Raw genomic sequence first — 14,752 nt, 5'->3', positions numbered from 1 at the left:
AAAAGTTCCAAGACTCGGATACATTTCAAATCTAAACTACAAGTTTTCTCCTTTGAGGTAATCTTGTTGAAGTATAACACCTTCTCTGCAATGGCTTCATGCACTCCTAAAACGATTCTTTTAGGATCCTCGGCTACACCTTCAGAATGGGTTTCTCTTGAGCTACTTGAGCTTGGTCTGTTCTCGTGTTCCTCATGCTCAGGTCAAAGGTAGAATCTTTGGAGGCTCAAAACAGCACTTTTTCTTCGCCTGGGAAAGCCAGTCAAAAACAATGCTCTTGTAGTAACAGATTCAACTTCTTCCGCTTGTTAGTAGAAGCACCAGCAGCGCAACAATCTCCCAAGGCGTGCAAGACATTTTTCAATGCACTTAGGGCGAATGATCGCTTCAAAACAGGGGTGTCGAAAAACGTTCAAAAACACTGCTCCGTAAAGTGAAACTCATTGTAACCAATGGGAGCATTTGGCCAGAAGTCTCTTAACGGAAGTTCCGTCCAAATTTGTTGCTTCATAACAGACCTCGGGAATAAAATCGATAGATTTCCTCTATCATCTTTTTGAATTTGAGGTACCCAGATAACTGAATCGTATAAATCGGACTATTACTGAGTCGTATGAGTAGAGGGTACTGTGGGCCCATGTGAAATTCCAATACACCGTAAACATTCCCGGTAGACTAGAAACTAATATTCTCCGTACCGTTGCGTACCAGCCCACTTAAAGCACTGAGCGTCACCATTGTTTATTAGTCACTTGTCGATTGTTTATACAGTTGTGGTAAACGTTAAAACATTGGGACAGGTGAGGCAAAATCAGGGAACTCCATTTTTCTAAGTGTTTTAAATTAGCTTCATTTTGTGAGCAGACTTGGATTACTCCTCAAAGATAATTCATCACTTTTCAAAAAGGTTAATATACATGCTTTTCTATTTCACGATGATTAACGGTTGACAAAACACATTCAAATAACTTCCTCAGTAAAGACAGTGTTTTGTTGTTATACGTAATATTGCTTGTTGTTTTTTTATCCTTATCTAGAACAGGAAAAAAATGGTCTTGTCTTAAAAAACTTGATAGAAGTTCAGCTGTATGTAATTCCATCTACTAAAACTTAAGATGAAAATTCCAACAGACTTTTACTTCACATCTGTAAAGAGCAAAAACACACGTTCTCAGCTTGCTATCTTTAAAAGCAAAGAAAATTCCATGTCTCTTCATTAAATACTAAGTTCCCAAATGTATATGACCTATTAGCCAAGAACAAAATTCTTTTGTTCCATTGTTCACACATTCCTCCCTGATTCTGTTTATACAGATGTGCACTCCGAGGGTCCGAAAAGTCTCTCTCTCTACTTTTTTTTCTTTCCAACCCGTCGGCGGCTGAAGATGTGCTTTTGATCAAAGGCTTCTGTGCTGGAGCTGAGACACTTGCTTGGGTTGTTTTCTTGCCTCCGGGGGATACAGGCTAACAGATCCATCTGTTGGCCGCATGGATCCACCTTTCGTCGGGACAAGTGTAGTGTGGGGCCTCTTCCCTCTCACTGCCCACCCACCCCTTGCCTCCATCCAGCACGTTTACTCAGCTGGCCCCCCACACCAGTTGCCAGAGTTTGTTTTTGCATAGCAACATGTGTTAACTTAATGCTCTGTAACACATTTCAAAGGCAAGCTTAGCTGCGTCAACAGCAGGTAATAGAGCCATTTATTGATGCATTGCCTTGAAAATGGAGGCGTTAACAAAAAAAAAAACGCTTGGTGGGTGAGCCATTCATGAGTCAATAAAAAAGGGTTACATTTGATTATGATGTAATGCCTAAAACAGTGAATCACTGTTTATTACAGGGAATACATTCCAAACCCATCCACAATAGCTGGGAATCTGTGATTTAAAAGATTTTTTCTAAAATTTAGTTTTACTACTCACACACGCTTTAAGCATGCTGCTGAAAGTATTAGCGCCTCTTTCTTGCACAATTTTCCAAGAGGCCAAGTGTGCTTGCTTCAATATTATTTGTCCCATTTGAAGTTTACTGTAACTGATACATACAACCAAAGACAATTTAACAATGTATATTTAAACAATGGTAGCCAAATATATACTCTTCCAACACACAAATAAAAACAAACCCACTAGCTTAATACTAACACCTAATGCAAAACATCATAGAGGAAGGAGCTAACAGAAATTAGCATATATGTTTTAAGTCTTCAAACAACAGTTATGTGAACATACATGGACCTCTAACACATATGAACAGTACAAACTGACTAATCACGATTATTGGAACCTACTGAGCAAACTTGCATGCTGCCTGACATGTTGCAGCACAACTTGGAATGAGACTAAAGGCAGTGAAAAATCTCTAAGAGTCAAGAAACGTATCGATACATTCAAAACTAAAGATTAAGCAAAGGATGAAGCGGCTGAAGAAGTTGCTTAAACATTCCCACTGGTTGTTTTCCCACCTGATTGGATTATGGCCACACACCCACAAACACACTTCGAGCTCTCGGCTTCCAGCGCCAATCAATGAGGAAATGAGGTGTCAACACACGGGTGTTTATTCAAACACTCATTTATTTTTTTACCGGAAGCCAAACCCGGCTCGAGCGCAGACGACACCAGATGAGTGAGGGGATTTTCATCGAGGATTTCCCCCTCTGCTATACAAATAAATCTCGCGCAAATATATGTGATTCTAGTGTTAAAAGTATTCAAGGATATACGAATATACTCGGGAAGTCCGAGGGCTGGAACAAAATATTGATATTGTGAAACGTCTTTCATGGTACAGATCACAAGTGACTGCCAGTTTATCTCTTCCTACATGTCAGCCATCATCAAAGCATTAATGTTTTAGAGTAGGAAGAAGAGGAAGAAGAAAAACTGTACAATGGTATTTACTGTGACATATGCCAACTCAAAAGTTAAACCAGAAGACAATTTTTGTGATGTTTGACAAGTGACACTGTGTAAAGATGTACACTGTTACATTAGGTCTTCCGAATGTTATTGTGAAATTAAATAATATTATTTGGTTAACAAACCCTGAATTCAACATTGTGAGAAATTACAGCAGTATTGTACATGAACAATAAAATATATTTTTGATTAAAAACAAGATAAGAAATGGCCTTCTGAAAAGTATGTTTCTTTTTTTTTTAATAAGTCAGTATATGATTTCATTAATTTTTAAATTAAACTGCAGTACGGAAATAAATGTTTGAACAAAATTCTAATTTGTTGAACTAGCACCTGTTGATTTCGGCTTGATAATCCCTGCTATGTCACGACAATACGGTTAAAAAGTGTATCACGATTATTTTAGACTAGTCGATATCATAATATATTAATGTATTTTTTCACCCCTCAAAATAAGGACCTGCGGGAAAAAAAGTTGAAGTAATTCTGTTTTAAAATCTAATATTTAACTTTAAATAAGTGGTTAAAAAAAACCTTGTATTGTAAAAATATTGATATTGATCAGGTCTATATTATGATATACATTATATTGATCTATCGCCCGGCCATAATCACTGTATCCCAATATTGATTACAAAATACTGTAATATTTTATCACCAGTAACTCTGCAACACCCACTTATAGGTAGCATCAAAATACAGTTCTGTACAGTAGTTGCCACTTTAAAAACGACTGTGGTGATTGGAAAGCGTCCCATCCTGATCAATGCAATGAAAAGTATTCGAGCAAGCGCGGGCACCGCTTCACGTCACTTAATTGAAAATGTTATAGGGATGCATTACGCATTAGCTTTTTATAAGCATTGCTATAAAGCCCTAGCAGGCCCCTAGAGGGGAAACTGCCCATTAACTTATAAGGTCCAGGCCTTGGCTCTCTTAATTGACAAGCTCCAGGCTACTTTCATCACTTGTCGACTTCATAGCGGCAGCCAACGCTTTTCCTCCCAGGATGCCGTTGCATCTTTGACGCGAGGGTGTTGGTGACAAAGAGCAGTCGGCCGCCAGTGTCGAGGCAAAGCGAGGGCGGATCTGGGCTGTTCATAAAACAAAACAACAATCGCGCACATTCCTCTTCGGGTCTCGGCCGTCTGAGCATTTACCCTCGTAGACGCCGATTCCCTCAAGTCACAACGGATCCAATTAGAAAGACGTGACCCTTTGTTGAGGCTGTAAACTGTACCTATTACATTCATTACCTCCGCCAAGTGTTAAAAGCAAAGGCGAGAGACATTTTGTTGGGTTTTTAGTAAGACGAATCATGCAAAAGCCACACAAGCCATTGAAATTTGGTGAGAACCCGAATAACAGTGCGGCTACACAAAAAGAGATTCGTGAAATTATTTCGATTGTGTGGAATTAATTGTCGATCATTTGCAATTCAAATGAAATGGAAAGCACTAGTTGGAAAAAGGTGCATAACTTGAGCGGACGTCATTACTCTGTTCAATACAGCACTAACTTGGAAACAGGAGTTCTGAACATTCAATGTTTTGTTAATTGGTGTTGCAATAGCATTTTGAACATTTTTCTAAAGAGCATTTCATTTGCCAAAAAACGATCAGAGGGAGGAAAAAAAAAAAAAAAACTTTTCTAAGTATTTTCAGGACTCTAAAAAAAGCACTTGTAAATTCAATCATTAGGCAATCAAAGTCTTGATAAATGCCCATCCTTCCCAGAAAAAAAATATATATTTTTACCTTTTTCACAATTACAGTCCACTTGCATTGGGGCCAACTGATAACCCATCTTCAGGACTAAAGTGGAACAGGATGGTCCCTCACCGTGATTTCTCTATCAAACGAGTCAGATGTGCGCTGCTCGTCTCTGTGGCAGCGAATAAGTAACACTTCTGAATTAGCACAAAAAGTTAAGGCAGACGGGAAGTCGTAAAGCGTGCAACACTGAGCAGCAAAAGAGAACATAAGAATATGGAGAGCTAATGCTAATCGCTAATGTGAAATACAGAGTCAGGAGGCACCCTGAACTGGTTGCCAGCCAATCGCAGGGCACACAAACAACCATTCACACTCACACCTAAGGGCAATTTGGAGTGCTCAATCAGCCTACCATGAATGTTTTGGGGTTGTAGGAGGAAACTAGAGGAAAGCCACGCAAGCACAGGGAGAACATGCAAACTCCACACAAGAAGGCCGGAGCCAGAATCGAACCCTGCACCCCTAAACTGTGAGGCAACGTGTTAAGCAGTGCCCCACCATGCCGCCCATTTTTACATACACTACCGTTCAAAAGTTTGGGGTCACAAAATTGTTTGGGTGACCCCAAACTTTTGAACGGTAGTGTAAATATTATTATAATAAAATATTATGAATTAAATATTATAAATTATATCTTATATTTGTATAAGATTATATATAATCTATGAATATAAGTATACATATATATTATAAGATTTTTTTTACACAGAAGATTATATATATAATCTATAAATAATTATCTAAATAAATATATACACTACCGTTCAAAAGTTTGGGGTCACCCAAACAATTTTGTGACCCCAAACTTTTGAACGGTAGTGTATACTATCACATATAATTGTACATTTATGCATGCATGACAGCAAACAGTAGGTCTTGCATTCTTGAATCATCTTAAAAACATTATGAACTGCATGGTTTCTTCATTTTGTTTAAAGTTTTCCAAAGGGATTTACTGTGCAGATGTATGTAAGATTAAAAGGAAGTGCACTCTACAATGTGGAGGCAATGGACTGCAAAGCTTTTTAATTTCACGTGAGGTACATTTTAAATCTAACGAGGCTACCTTTGAGGACCATAGCCTGACTGACATCTGATGCAAATGGAAAATTGGTTATTTAATATAACAGTGACTATAGGTATAACAAAAGCAAAAGCCAAATCATCACATATGAGACAGATAACCAAATAGATTGCATCAAATGTCAATTTGCACAGAATGCACCTTTCTGGTATTTTATACAACAGGGTAAGTAAACAAATGAAGCAATTCAAACTCTGATGTACTCCTAGGTGCTATACAGCTGATCGGCTACAAAACATGCAAAATATGCCCCATAGTTGGTTGAACAAGGTCACAGGGGCACATTCTGCAAGTGGTAATGAAAGCAAAAGCATCTTAAAGCAGAAAATCGGACTTACTGTTGCAAAAGTCGTTTGACAGTCCTTCTGACGGGCGCCGCCATTTTTCCTCATGCGAATGGAAGACCTCGATTGGCTAAGTAAGTGAAGTCTTGGCCTCTGATTGGTCAAGGCGGCAAAAGGGGCTGGGACTGACAGGGGACCAGCTCATTGGACCTGAGGTTCCGGGGGGCGGGACGTGTGACCAATTTTGGAGCTTGAAGTGTGTGTATGTTATATTAATACTTTTAAAAACAAACAAACGAACAAACAAGTTAATCCCTCTTTTAGATCAAACCAAATTTACAAGCCAATTATTAAATGAAAATAAATAGTCAAACAAATATGTCAGATTGTTTATTTAGCATTTTTCTTTATTTATTTGATTAGTTACTTAATTTATTTTCCTTCACCTTCCAGCTTTTTTTTTAATTCTAAAATATATTATTTTTTCTCTTTTACGGGTATAGCCCCACTTTAGTACAGTACGACTAAGTCTGCAAAATAGGATGATGCTAAACCCATGCATGTCCGCTGATTTGAAAAATAAGCAATATTTTAAAATATTTTAAAAATGATATACTGTGTATTTTTGTTGTTTTCTGATTTGTTTTCTTTGTTTGTTTTGTCCCTCCCTTGGCCTGTTTTTCTTGGAAAATGTTTTCTGAAGATTTTTTAGGGTGGCTAGAAAACAAATATATTCTTTTCCCAATCGAAATAAAACCTTGAATGTCAAAATGGAGCTGGAGCCAATCTAAACTGGCATTATTGAGGATCAAACTTGCAGGTTATCAGTATTTCATTATGTTTTCTTTTATTAAGTGTTTATATAATATTGTGCTTTCTTTTAATCAAGAACATATTAAAGTTGTGATGTTTGAGCAGCTGGAATGAATTAATAAAATGTTAATTCATCTCAAAGGGAAACATTTGGTTGATATACATGAAAACTAACTTGTGAGCTTGTGTATTAACCATGAAAGTCAAGGTACTGCTCTTGAGTGGTTGAGTAATTAAATTCTACCAGCCACTGAATAATATCGCGACTATGGTATAATCACTGTACGTTATTTCTCATTAGGAAATTGTTTGCAAATTACAGCTTGGAAGTCAACCAGCATCATGAAACAGAGTTTGGGGGTTTCACAATAACACACTTGTCTGACCTAATGATCGCCTTTATGATTAAGCAGATGGCTTGTTTGTCGCTTTGCTCAGAATCTCTGGTGCATTCAAGACCTCTTTGCGTCACTGCTGTTTGTGTTTACACTGGCTGGCTCAGCGGGATGGGAAGGCACGGAGACAGAATGAAGCTTGTGACCTCGAGAGAGAACGGGGAGACGTGTGACCTCCCACGAGTCCCACCTCACAGCGGTGGTGAATTATGAGCCCTGCCATCAGCCCGGGTCTGAGCGCGGCGCACAAAATGACACGCAATATCTGTCGTGATTAAGTCAGCAGGGAGTTTGCTCCAAATGTCAACATTGGCCCAACAGCCATTGGTTGATTTTAAAAGTGAACATGCTGCCACGTGTATGAAATACAATAACTCGCCAATTAAACAATTGCGTAGAAAGCATTTGCACTGCTGCTTCTTTCTTAGTCCTTCACAGTTCGGAAATCCATCCGAGAAATAATTCTGTGCATTTACCGTCTTTTTGGTGACAGTTATTCCGAGAGAAGGAGTTAAGAAAGGTAGAGCTCCCGTTGCACTTTTTGATTTAATATAAGTGTGTTCACGTTTAAACTGTTTAAGGTTTTACAATGGTGAAAGGTATACTAAACTGGGTTGAATGTTGTCACTAATAGGTCTAAGTGTAAAAATTATCTCAAATTTCACCACCAAAATAATTTGAAGTGATTTAAGAGCTTTTTTCTTTAGAGATCAGATGTACGACAAACTTTTCCAGCCACTATTTGAGCTTGCTTCCTTTTTTTTTTTCATCTCAGCCAGTCTACGTCACCGGAGGCAGACAGGCAAGCTTTCTAATTCACATTGGTTCCTGGCTTGGTTTGTCACATTCTGTTGTCACCTTGTGTCTGAAATGGTGATTCATTGCCACCAAAATTCACCACCGACCATGTTTGCTGACGCCGTGAGCATCCAAAAAGCCTCTCGGGATGCATTGTTTGCGTATGTTGACTTCTGAAAGCAAATAGACGTGACAGAAATGACACTTTGGTTTGCTGTTCATTTTTTGCTTTTTAAGTCAGCAATGGAAAGGCTCATAGTTTTAAGAGATTTTTAGAGGTTCAAGTGGGCCTATGTCGAGATATCCACATACATACATTTGAGTCTGATGGTCCCTGTAATTTTTACATTATAAGCGATGTCTGTATAAAGATTTCTAATGGCCAAACTGTGATCGCTCCCTGAAGTGACTTCCATCAAGGCATGAAGGGAGAAGAAGGGGAGTGGCCATATTCCTCATTAAAAGTGGGTGTCTCTGAAGGCATTAGTTATTTAATTATTCCACCAAAATGAATGGATAAAATAGAAAATGGTAACTTTTTTTAATTTTCCTGATCACAAAATACCTCAACTGAGGTTGTTAGTGAAAAATGGACCACCATAGCTTTTGTGTGTAGTTTACAATTAGAAAAATAGCTTTTTGTCGGATTTATAGAATAAAACAAGTTGATTTTCATGAACATACAATTTTCCTGCCAAACAAAAAGGGGGCTCATACCATCCGTTGACATGGGACTGAACAGCAATGCTTTGATAAAATTCCATTTTTATGCTCCTAGGAAACAGCTTTATTCCCTCCACCCCTCACCGTTTTCTTCTTTTTCTTCCGCTGATCAAACACAAATGTCGTGTGCTAATCCAGTGTTGATAGAATTTGGCACACTTTCTTTGGATCACAGCAAGATGCTCAACTTCCATTCTGCTCTCCCTCAAGAAACCTCCTGAGCCCAAGAAAGCAGCAGACACTGGGTCGCGCCACGGCAACTTGGAGGGCGGGGGTGGAGGTTTTCTCTTGTGTTGTCCAAAAAATAATAATAAAAAAAGGGAAGAAAGTCTTCTTCTTTTGAGTCAAGTAAATAGCCTTTGCTACCTGCATACACACACATACAAACACGCACACACACACCCACAGGAGAGCAGTATGGAAGCTGATTGAAGACCTTTGTTTTTAAATGATGCATTCACCTAATGACCCCCTGTAAAGGCAGTAAAATATAAAACAATAATGTCAAAGGGAAGCGTCATTTCTTTGTCTTTTGACAATTCTCAGAAGTCTGCCTTCATTAAAAGACGTGCCAAAGCTGTAGTTGACGATTAAAAAAATAAAAAAAAAGGGGATATGAAAGGATAATTCACGGATGGCGAATCGCCACCTCACCCTGGCATTTATGATCATAAAAAAAGCTTTTCGTTTTCCAATTTAAATTCCTCATTATACCGTGACTTTTTCCAAATGCGTTTTCATTGAAAAATAAATAAATAAATAAAAGAAAGAGTATAATTGATTAGATTTACATTCTTCTGATTTGAATGTGCTTTTTAGCCAGTTAGTTAAAAAGGAGCTCCTGAGGCACATTATTAGCATCATATAAAACAAAGCAATATATCAAACCTATTTTTCTCCCTCCTTCCCCAATGATGAAATAATTGGCTTTCAATTCGCTCCTTTGAAAGAAACTTCTGTGAGGGCCCTAAAAAGAAAAACGGTGCGATAGACTTCACAGACCGAGAGTGTAAGATGGACATCAATGATGGCTGTATTAACCCATGGCTAAATCCCATCACACAAATGTCAGTGTATCCGTTATGAAACCGTGACATTTAGATCCAAGGTCTCCATTGTGGTTCTTTTTAAGCAGGCGAGATGGTGTTTGTCCATTCTGCTTTGCATCCGTCACACAACTCAAAGGTTCAACACCAGAGTGCAATGCATTTTACTGTGAAATACATGGAGTAGTTTATTTACGTCAGAAATAAAGACTTTTTTCATCTCGATATTATGTAAAGCCAGTAGTTCCATGTGGAATACAATGAATGCAGTCAAATATTTTAGTATATTTCGATCCAATCCTAGTGCTAAAATCAAATGAATAATTTAGTCGATTTCCACACCAACTCAGACTAGGACTGTTCTAAGTCTTTTTGCATGAACTGATGAAGCTTGGTGGGATAAAAGTTGAGACGTCTTTCAAGACAACCGGAATAGTATTCATTCATTCACTTCGGGCAGTAGGCGGGGTACACCCTGAACTGGTCACCAGCCAACCACAGGGCACATTGACAAACAACGATTCACACTCACACTTACGGACTATTTGAAGTGGTTGATTCACCTCCCATGTTTTTGAAATGTGGGTGGAAATTGGCGTACCTGGCGAAAACCCAAACAGGCACGGGGAGTACATGCAAACTCCACTCAGGAAGGCCGGAGATTGCGATCACTTCAATGCCCTGAGAATTTGTTGTCCATGCATATTGCACTGAACTGTTTTGTTTGCTTTTCTGAGCTTGTCAGCGCATTTTTTCTTATTTGCTATCAGTGGTGGAATCACTAACACACACACACGCACGCAAAATCCTTGAGAACTGTACATTTCTTTAGCATAATGGCACACATGAAGATGGTTTGAAGTTTCATTTGATATTTGAGCCAAACTTCTAATTATTGTGTTTGAGCTTCAGATGAAAATACTTAAAATGACTTTCCATTATTTGGTGTCTATACTTTTACTATTTGATAGTTACCAGACTTGCCAATTGCGCCAATTTTGTTCAATGTAAACTGTAACACATTTAAAAAAAAAAAAAAACACTTAAATAGAGGATTAAACCAGAATTGTTCACTTCAACCTTCAGTTTAAATTCAGCCGAGTAGCCATTCCCATACACACTCCAAACACCACACACACAGCAGCTGTAGTACATCGTTTCCGATCATGGCGATTAGCGCAATGTAGCGAAACAAGCCCGATGTGACGCGACCCGACCGCTCGCCAGTCTCGTGTGATGAGGACGTCTACATTTAAGGATGGGACAGTATGTCACAGCGGCCTCATGTAACTAGTGCAACACCTATGAGCCACTTGGCCCAGCGTCACGAGATGTTTAATTATTGCCTCCTTACATTAGCTTGACTTATCTCGACCGCAGCCTCGGGCGCCGGTTTAGGGTGGGGGGGAACAGGAGGCAGTGGACAAGTGAAGGGGGCACGGAATGGTCAGTTGAGGAATAACAGCGCTCCATCACTAGATCTCGTTCTCCTTCCCGAACACGAAACTAGAAATGATATCATGACGCTTTTTCACGCTCTTCGGCCGAGTGATGTTTTACCGACTCATTTGCTATGATACCTTGTTACGGATCCAGCTGTGAACCAGTGACGTGTCATGGGCTGGAAATTCGCCTCCTGCTGGGCCTGGCCAATGACCTGGAAGGCAATAGGGGATGCCAGCGCCTGCAGCATGTGCTGCACTGACAAAGCAGCAGGGCACCGTCAAAAAGCCTCTCGTAGAAACTTAGGAGATCACTCTGCTTTTTACAGACGACTAAGCAGCACTCTTGACTTATACTTTCCCATATAAGGTTTACTGATCGCCTTCACGAGTCGGCGATGCCGCTCGATGCCAGGCGTAACCGCATGCGCCGGAGGGGGAGTAGGTGGCATGGAGGAAGATCTGGGGTACAAGGATAAAGATGACAAGTGGCAGGGTCACTGCGCAGGTTAAGCAACGATTCAGTTGAGTGTAAAGCAAGTCCAATGCACTTGGAAAAGACCAGCACACCAGCAAGAGAGCGGACAATACAGATTAAACTTTGTCTGCCATCTTATCATTCACAATATCCATATATGTATAAAGTTTCATGTCGTCTACTTCCAAATGGGTCCTTTTTCTTCTACCAGTTTTGTGTAGTCTACTTTTGAACTATTCTTGGTCTTCCAATTTTTTGTAGTTCACTTTTGAATGAATAGTGGTCTACTGGCTTCTCGTCATCATTTTCTGAATCAGTCTTGGCTTCTTCCAAATCAATCGTAATTTAGTTTCTACACAGTATACATCTGAAAGAAATCTTGGGTTTCTGCCTTTTCACAGTCTCCTTCCCAAGAAATTGCGGTTCATTGGCTACTAGTAGCCTAATTCCAAAGCAATCTTGGTCTACCAACTTTTTATAGTCTACTTCTATAAATCTTTGCTTTTGAGTTCCATGTAGACTCTTTCTGAAACTCTATTGGTCAGCCGGCTGGCTGGTTGGACCAGCATGTTTACCATCACTCAGTAGACAAAGATTTTTATCCAGAATTCCCAATAAATAACAAAAAATAATTGAAAGCCAAAAATAGGCGATTTCCCTCTTGTTTCATTCTTCCACAGGAATTTGTCAAGGGCTGTTGAGGTCTTCCAGATGAGAGACTTCATGCAATCCCGGCCCTTGATGACTTCTACATTACTGGAATGATGCGGCCAGGACTGATGGGGCTGAGAGTGTCAGGAGGCATTAGCCCCCATGGCCCAAAGATGGTGGACAGAACCAGTCTGCACCCCCTGACCCAGCCCACCACAAAGCTACTGACCCAGCAATCATGACCAAAACAGAGAGAGATGAGAAGGAGAGTGACAGATTTGGGTAGAAAAACAAAACGCGTATGTGGATATTCCTTTTGGGAGAATACTGATGCCCCCCCTTCAACCCCCAATCACAGGAAACGCTTTTAAAGTTGATTTTTTTCCTGTTCGGTTCACCCTCTCACTTCATTTCACTGAATTAATGAGCAGGTCCAACCAGACTCTAGAATATTAACGCTTTATCGTACCGATATTTCTTGGAAGTATGAGGATTATTATTTTTAAATATCAGCTAGGGAAGTATACATTTAATAGTCCCATTTTGGTGGTGGAATCACTATTTCAACACCTTTGAGCTGTGTAGCCAAGGTTCACTTCATGACAAATGTGCAAGACCACTCACGGACCCCCTCTGCGAGCTCAGACTGCACCTTATTGACGGTGCAGCCTTCTCACGAATGCTTCAGGCTACCTCATAACGGATGCAGAATTATTGTGTTAAATGGAGTTTAAAATGTGTAGCTGTTATTTAATTATTTAATACGAGTGTGCTGCTGCTTCTCTTTTTTAATCCAGCTGTTTCACCAAACGACACAAGTTCATTCATAATTCATAATCGCAGCACTGGAGTTATTAGCCTTTCTCCCTTGAGGCGTGCCACCGACACCATAAATGCGATGAAATCCCAGTTTGCCTAACACATTGCCGCCGCTGTGAAAAGTGGTCACAAGTGACTAGTTAGCGGCGGTGCTGCAGCACGCGGGACATGAGCGCTAAATGCCGTTCAAGTGACCCGTGAATTTTTAATACAAGCAAATGCGATGAATAAGAAATGTGGCCAGTGAACTAAACGCTTCTGACACTTGAGTACACTGTAGCAGGGTCTATTTATTTGTTATATCTGTTCACAGCTGATTAAATGGTGCATCTTTCTCCCACGTCTAGAAGGTGCAAAAGGCCCCAGCGCTACGGAATGACACTACTACTCTTAACATATATTGCTTATCAATCTTCTTATTCTTATTGGTACTTATGAATTAACTTGAAACGACAATGACTGTAATATGAATAGTTAAATAAATGGATGAATCAGAATTAATCAGAATTCTGTGTTTACACAAATATTATTGTAGAGAAAACACTGCGTTGGCCGAACACTAGAACAGTGATGCAGACATACTAACCACCCAACTGAAATTAAGGGTACTGAAGATTCGAGATTCAAGAATTTTTATTGCCCATGTTTGAACATGCCAAACAAGGAATTTGACTTCGGTACATCACAGCCTCTGTTCAACATTTAGGTGACTAACAACGCTCAGGACATGAAAATTGACAAATATTCTCAAACATCCCCTGATCTTAAACTCCCAGGAGGGCAAGGAAAAACTCAAAACTCCTACTAGGGGAAATGAGAAACCTTGAGAAGTGACCACAGATGGGAGGATCCCTCTTCCAGGATGACCAGGCTGCAATGGATGCAGAGTGGACACATAGTACACATAATATAGACAATTCAAAGATAAAGCATCGAGAGCAGGATGTTATTGCACAGCAATGTCTCTGAGACTCAATACTCGACTCAATACTGAAAATCAATACTTCTTCCCACTCCTTATCAAACGTGTAAATTTGCACCTCTGCTCCTTATGTGCTGTATATTGTATTTTGTCTCATACAAAGTCATAATTTACAGGACTTTCACTTTGATTTATTGTTTACATGTTTGAAACAAATAAAAACTCATTCAGTTCGTATCACTTAAAATTTATAGCAGTCTTCTCAACTAAATATTTTCCTCAAAAGGACATTTTAACCTGGGCTGTAGATCTCAATAGATAAAGGTGTGCCCCTCCCACTTAATTCAACTCCTGTACCCCTGAGACAGTTGGTCTGTAGGAACTAAATGTGTTGGCACTTTTCGATATTAATACCTATCCACCTTGGGCATAAGAAAGCTGTCAACGGAACGTTTGTTTTCCATTTTTCACCACCCAGCGCACTTAAAGCCGAAGGGTGACAGGGATTGTTTGCTAGAGACAAGGTGTTAAAACAACTATTTCACCCTTTGGTGAAGTCTGAAACATTAACAAATGGGATGTTCAGATTGGACACTCGTA

At 39.6% G+C, this 14,752-nt stretch overlaps 1 protein-coding gene across 1 annotated transcript in view; it reads right to left on the bottom strand.

Annotated features, from left to right (window-relative positions):
* Positions 1 to 6,193, bottom strand: part of clybl (citrate lyase beta like) — a 44,662-nt gene extending 38,469 nt beyond the window's left edge. The window contains exon 1 of the mRNA XM_037239700.1: positions 6,120 to 6,193. Within this exon, the coding sequence (XP_037095595.1) occupies positions 6,120 to 6,163 (44 nt within the window). The 5' untranslated portion in view covers positions 6,164 to 6,193. The remainder of the gene's footprint in view (positions 1 to 6,119) is intronic.
* Positions 6,194 to 14,752: the final 8,559 nt, after the last annotated feature.

This window comes from Syngnathus acus, chromosome 21 (assembly GCF_901709675.1).
Source record: "Syngnathus acus chromosome 21, fSynAcu1.2, whole genome shotgun sequence".
Taxonomy (NCBI): Eukaryota; Metazoa; Chordata; class Actinopteri; order Syngnathiformes; family Syngnathidae; genus Syngnathus; species Syngnathus acus.
Note: the sequence above shows the minus strand (reverse complement) of the source record. Positions and strands in the feature narration are given on the sequence as shown.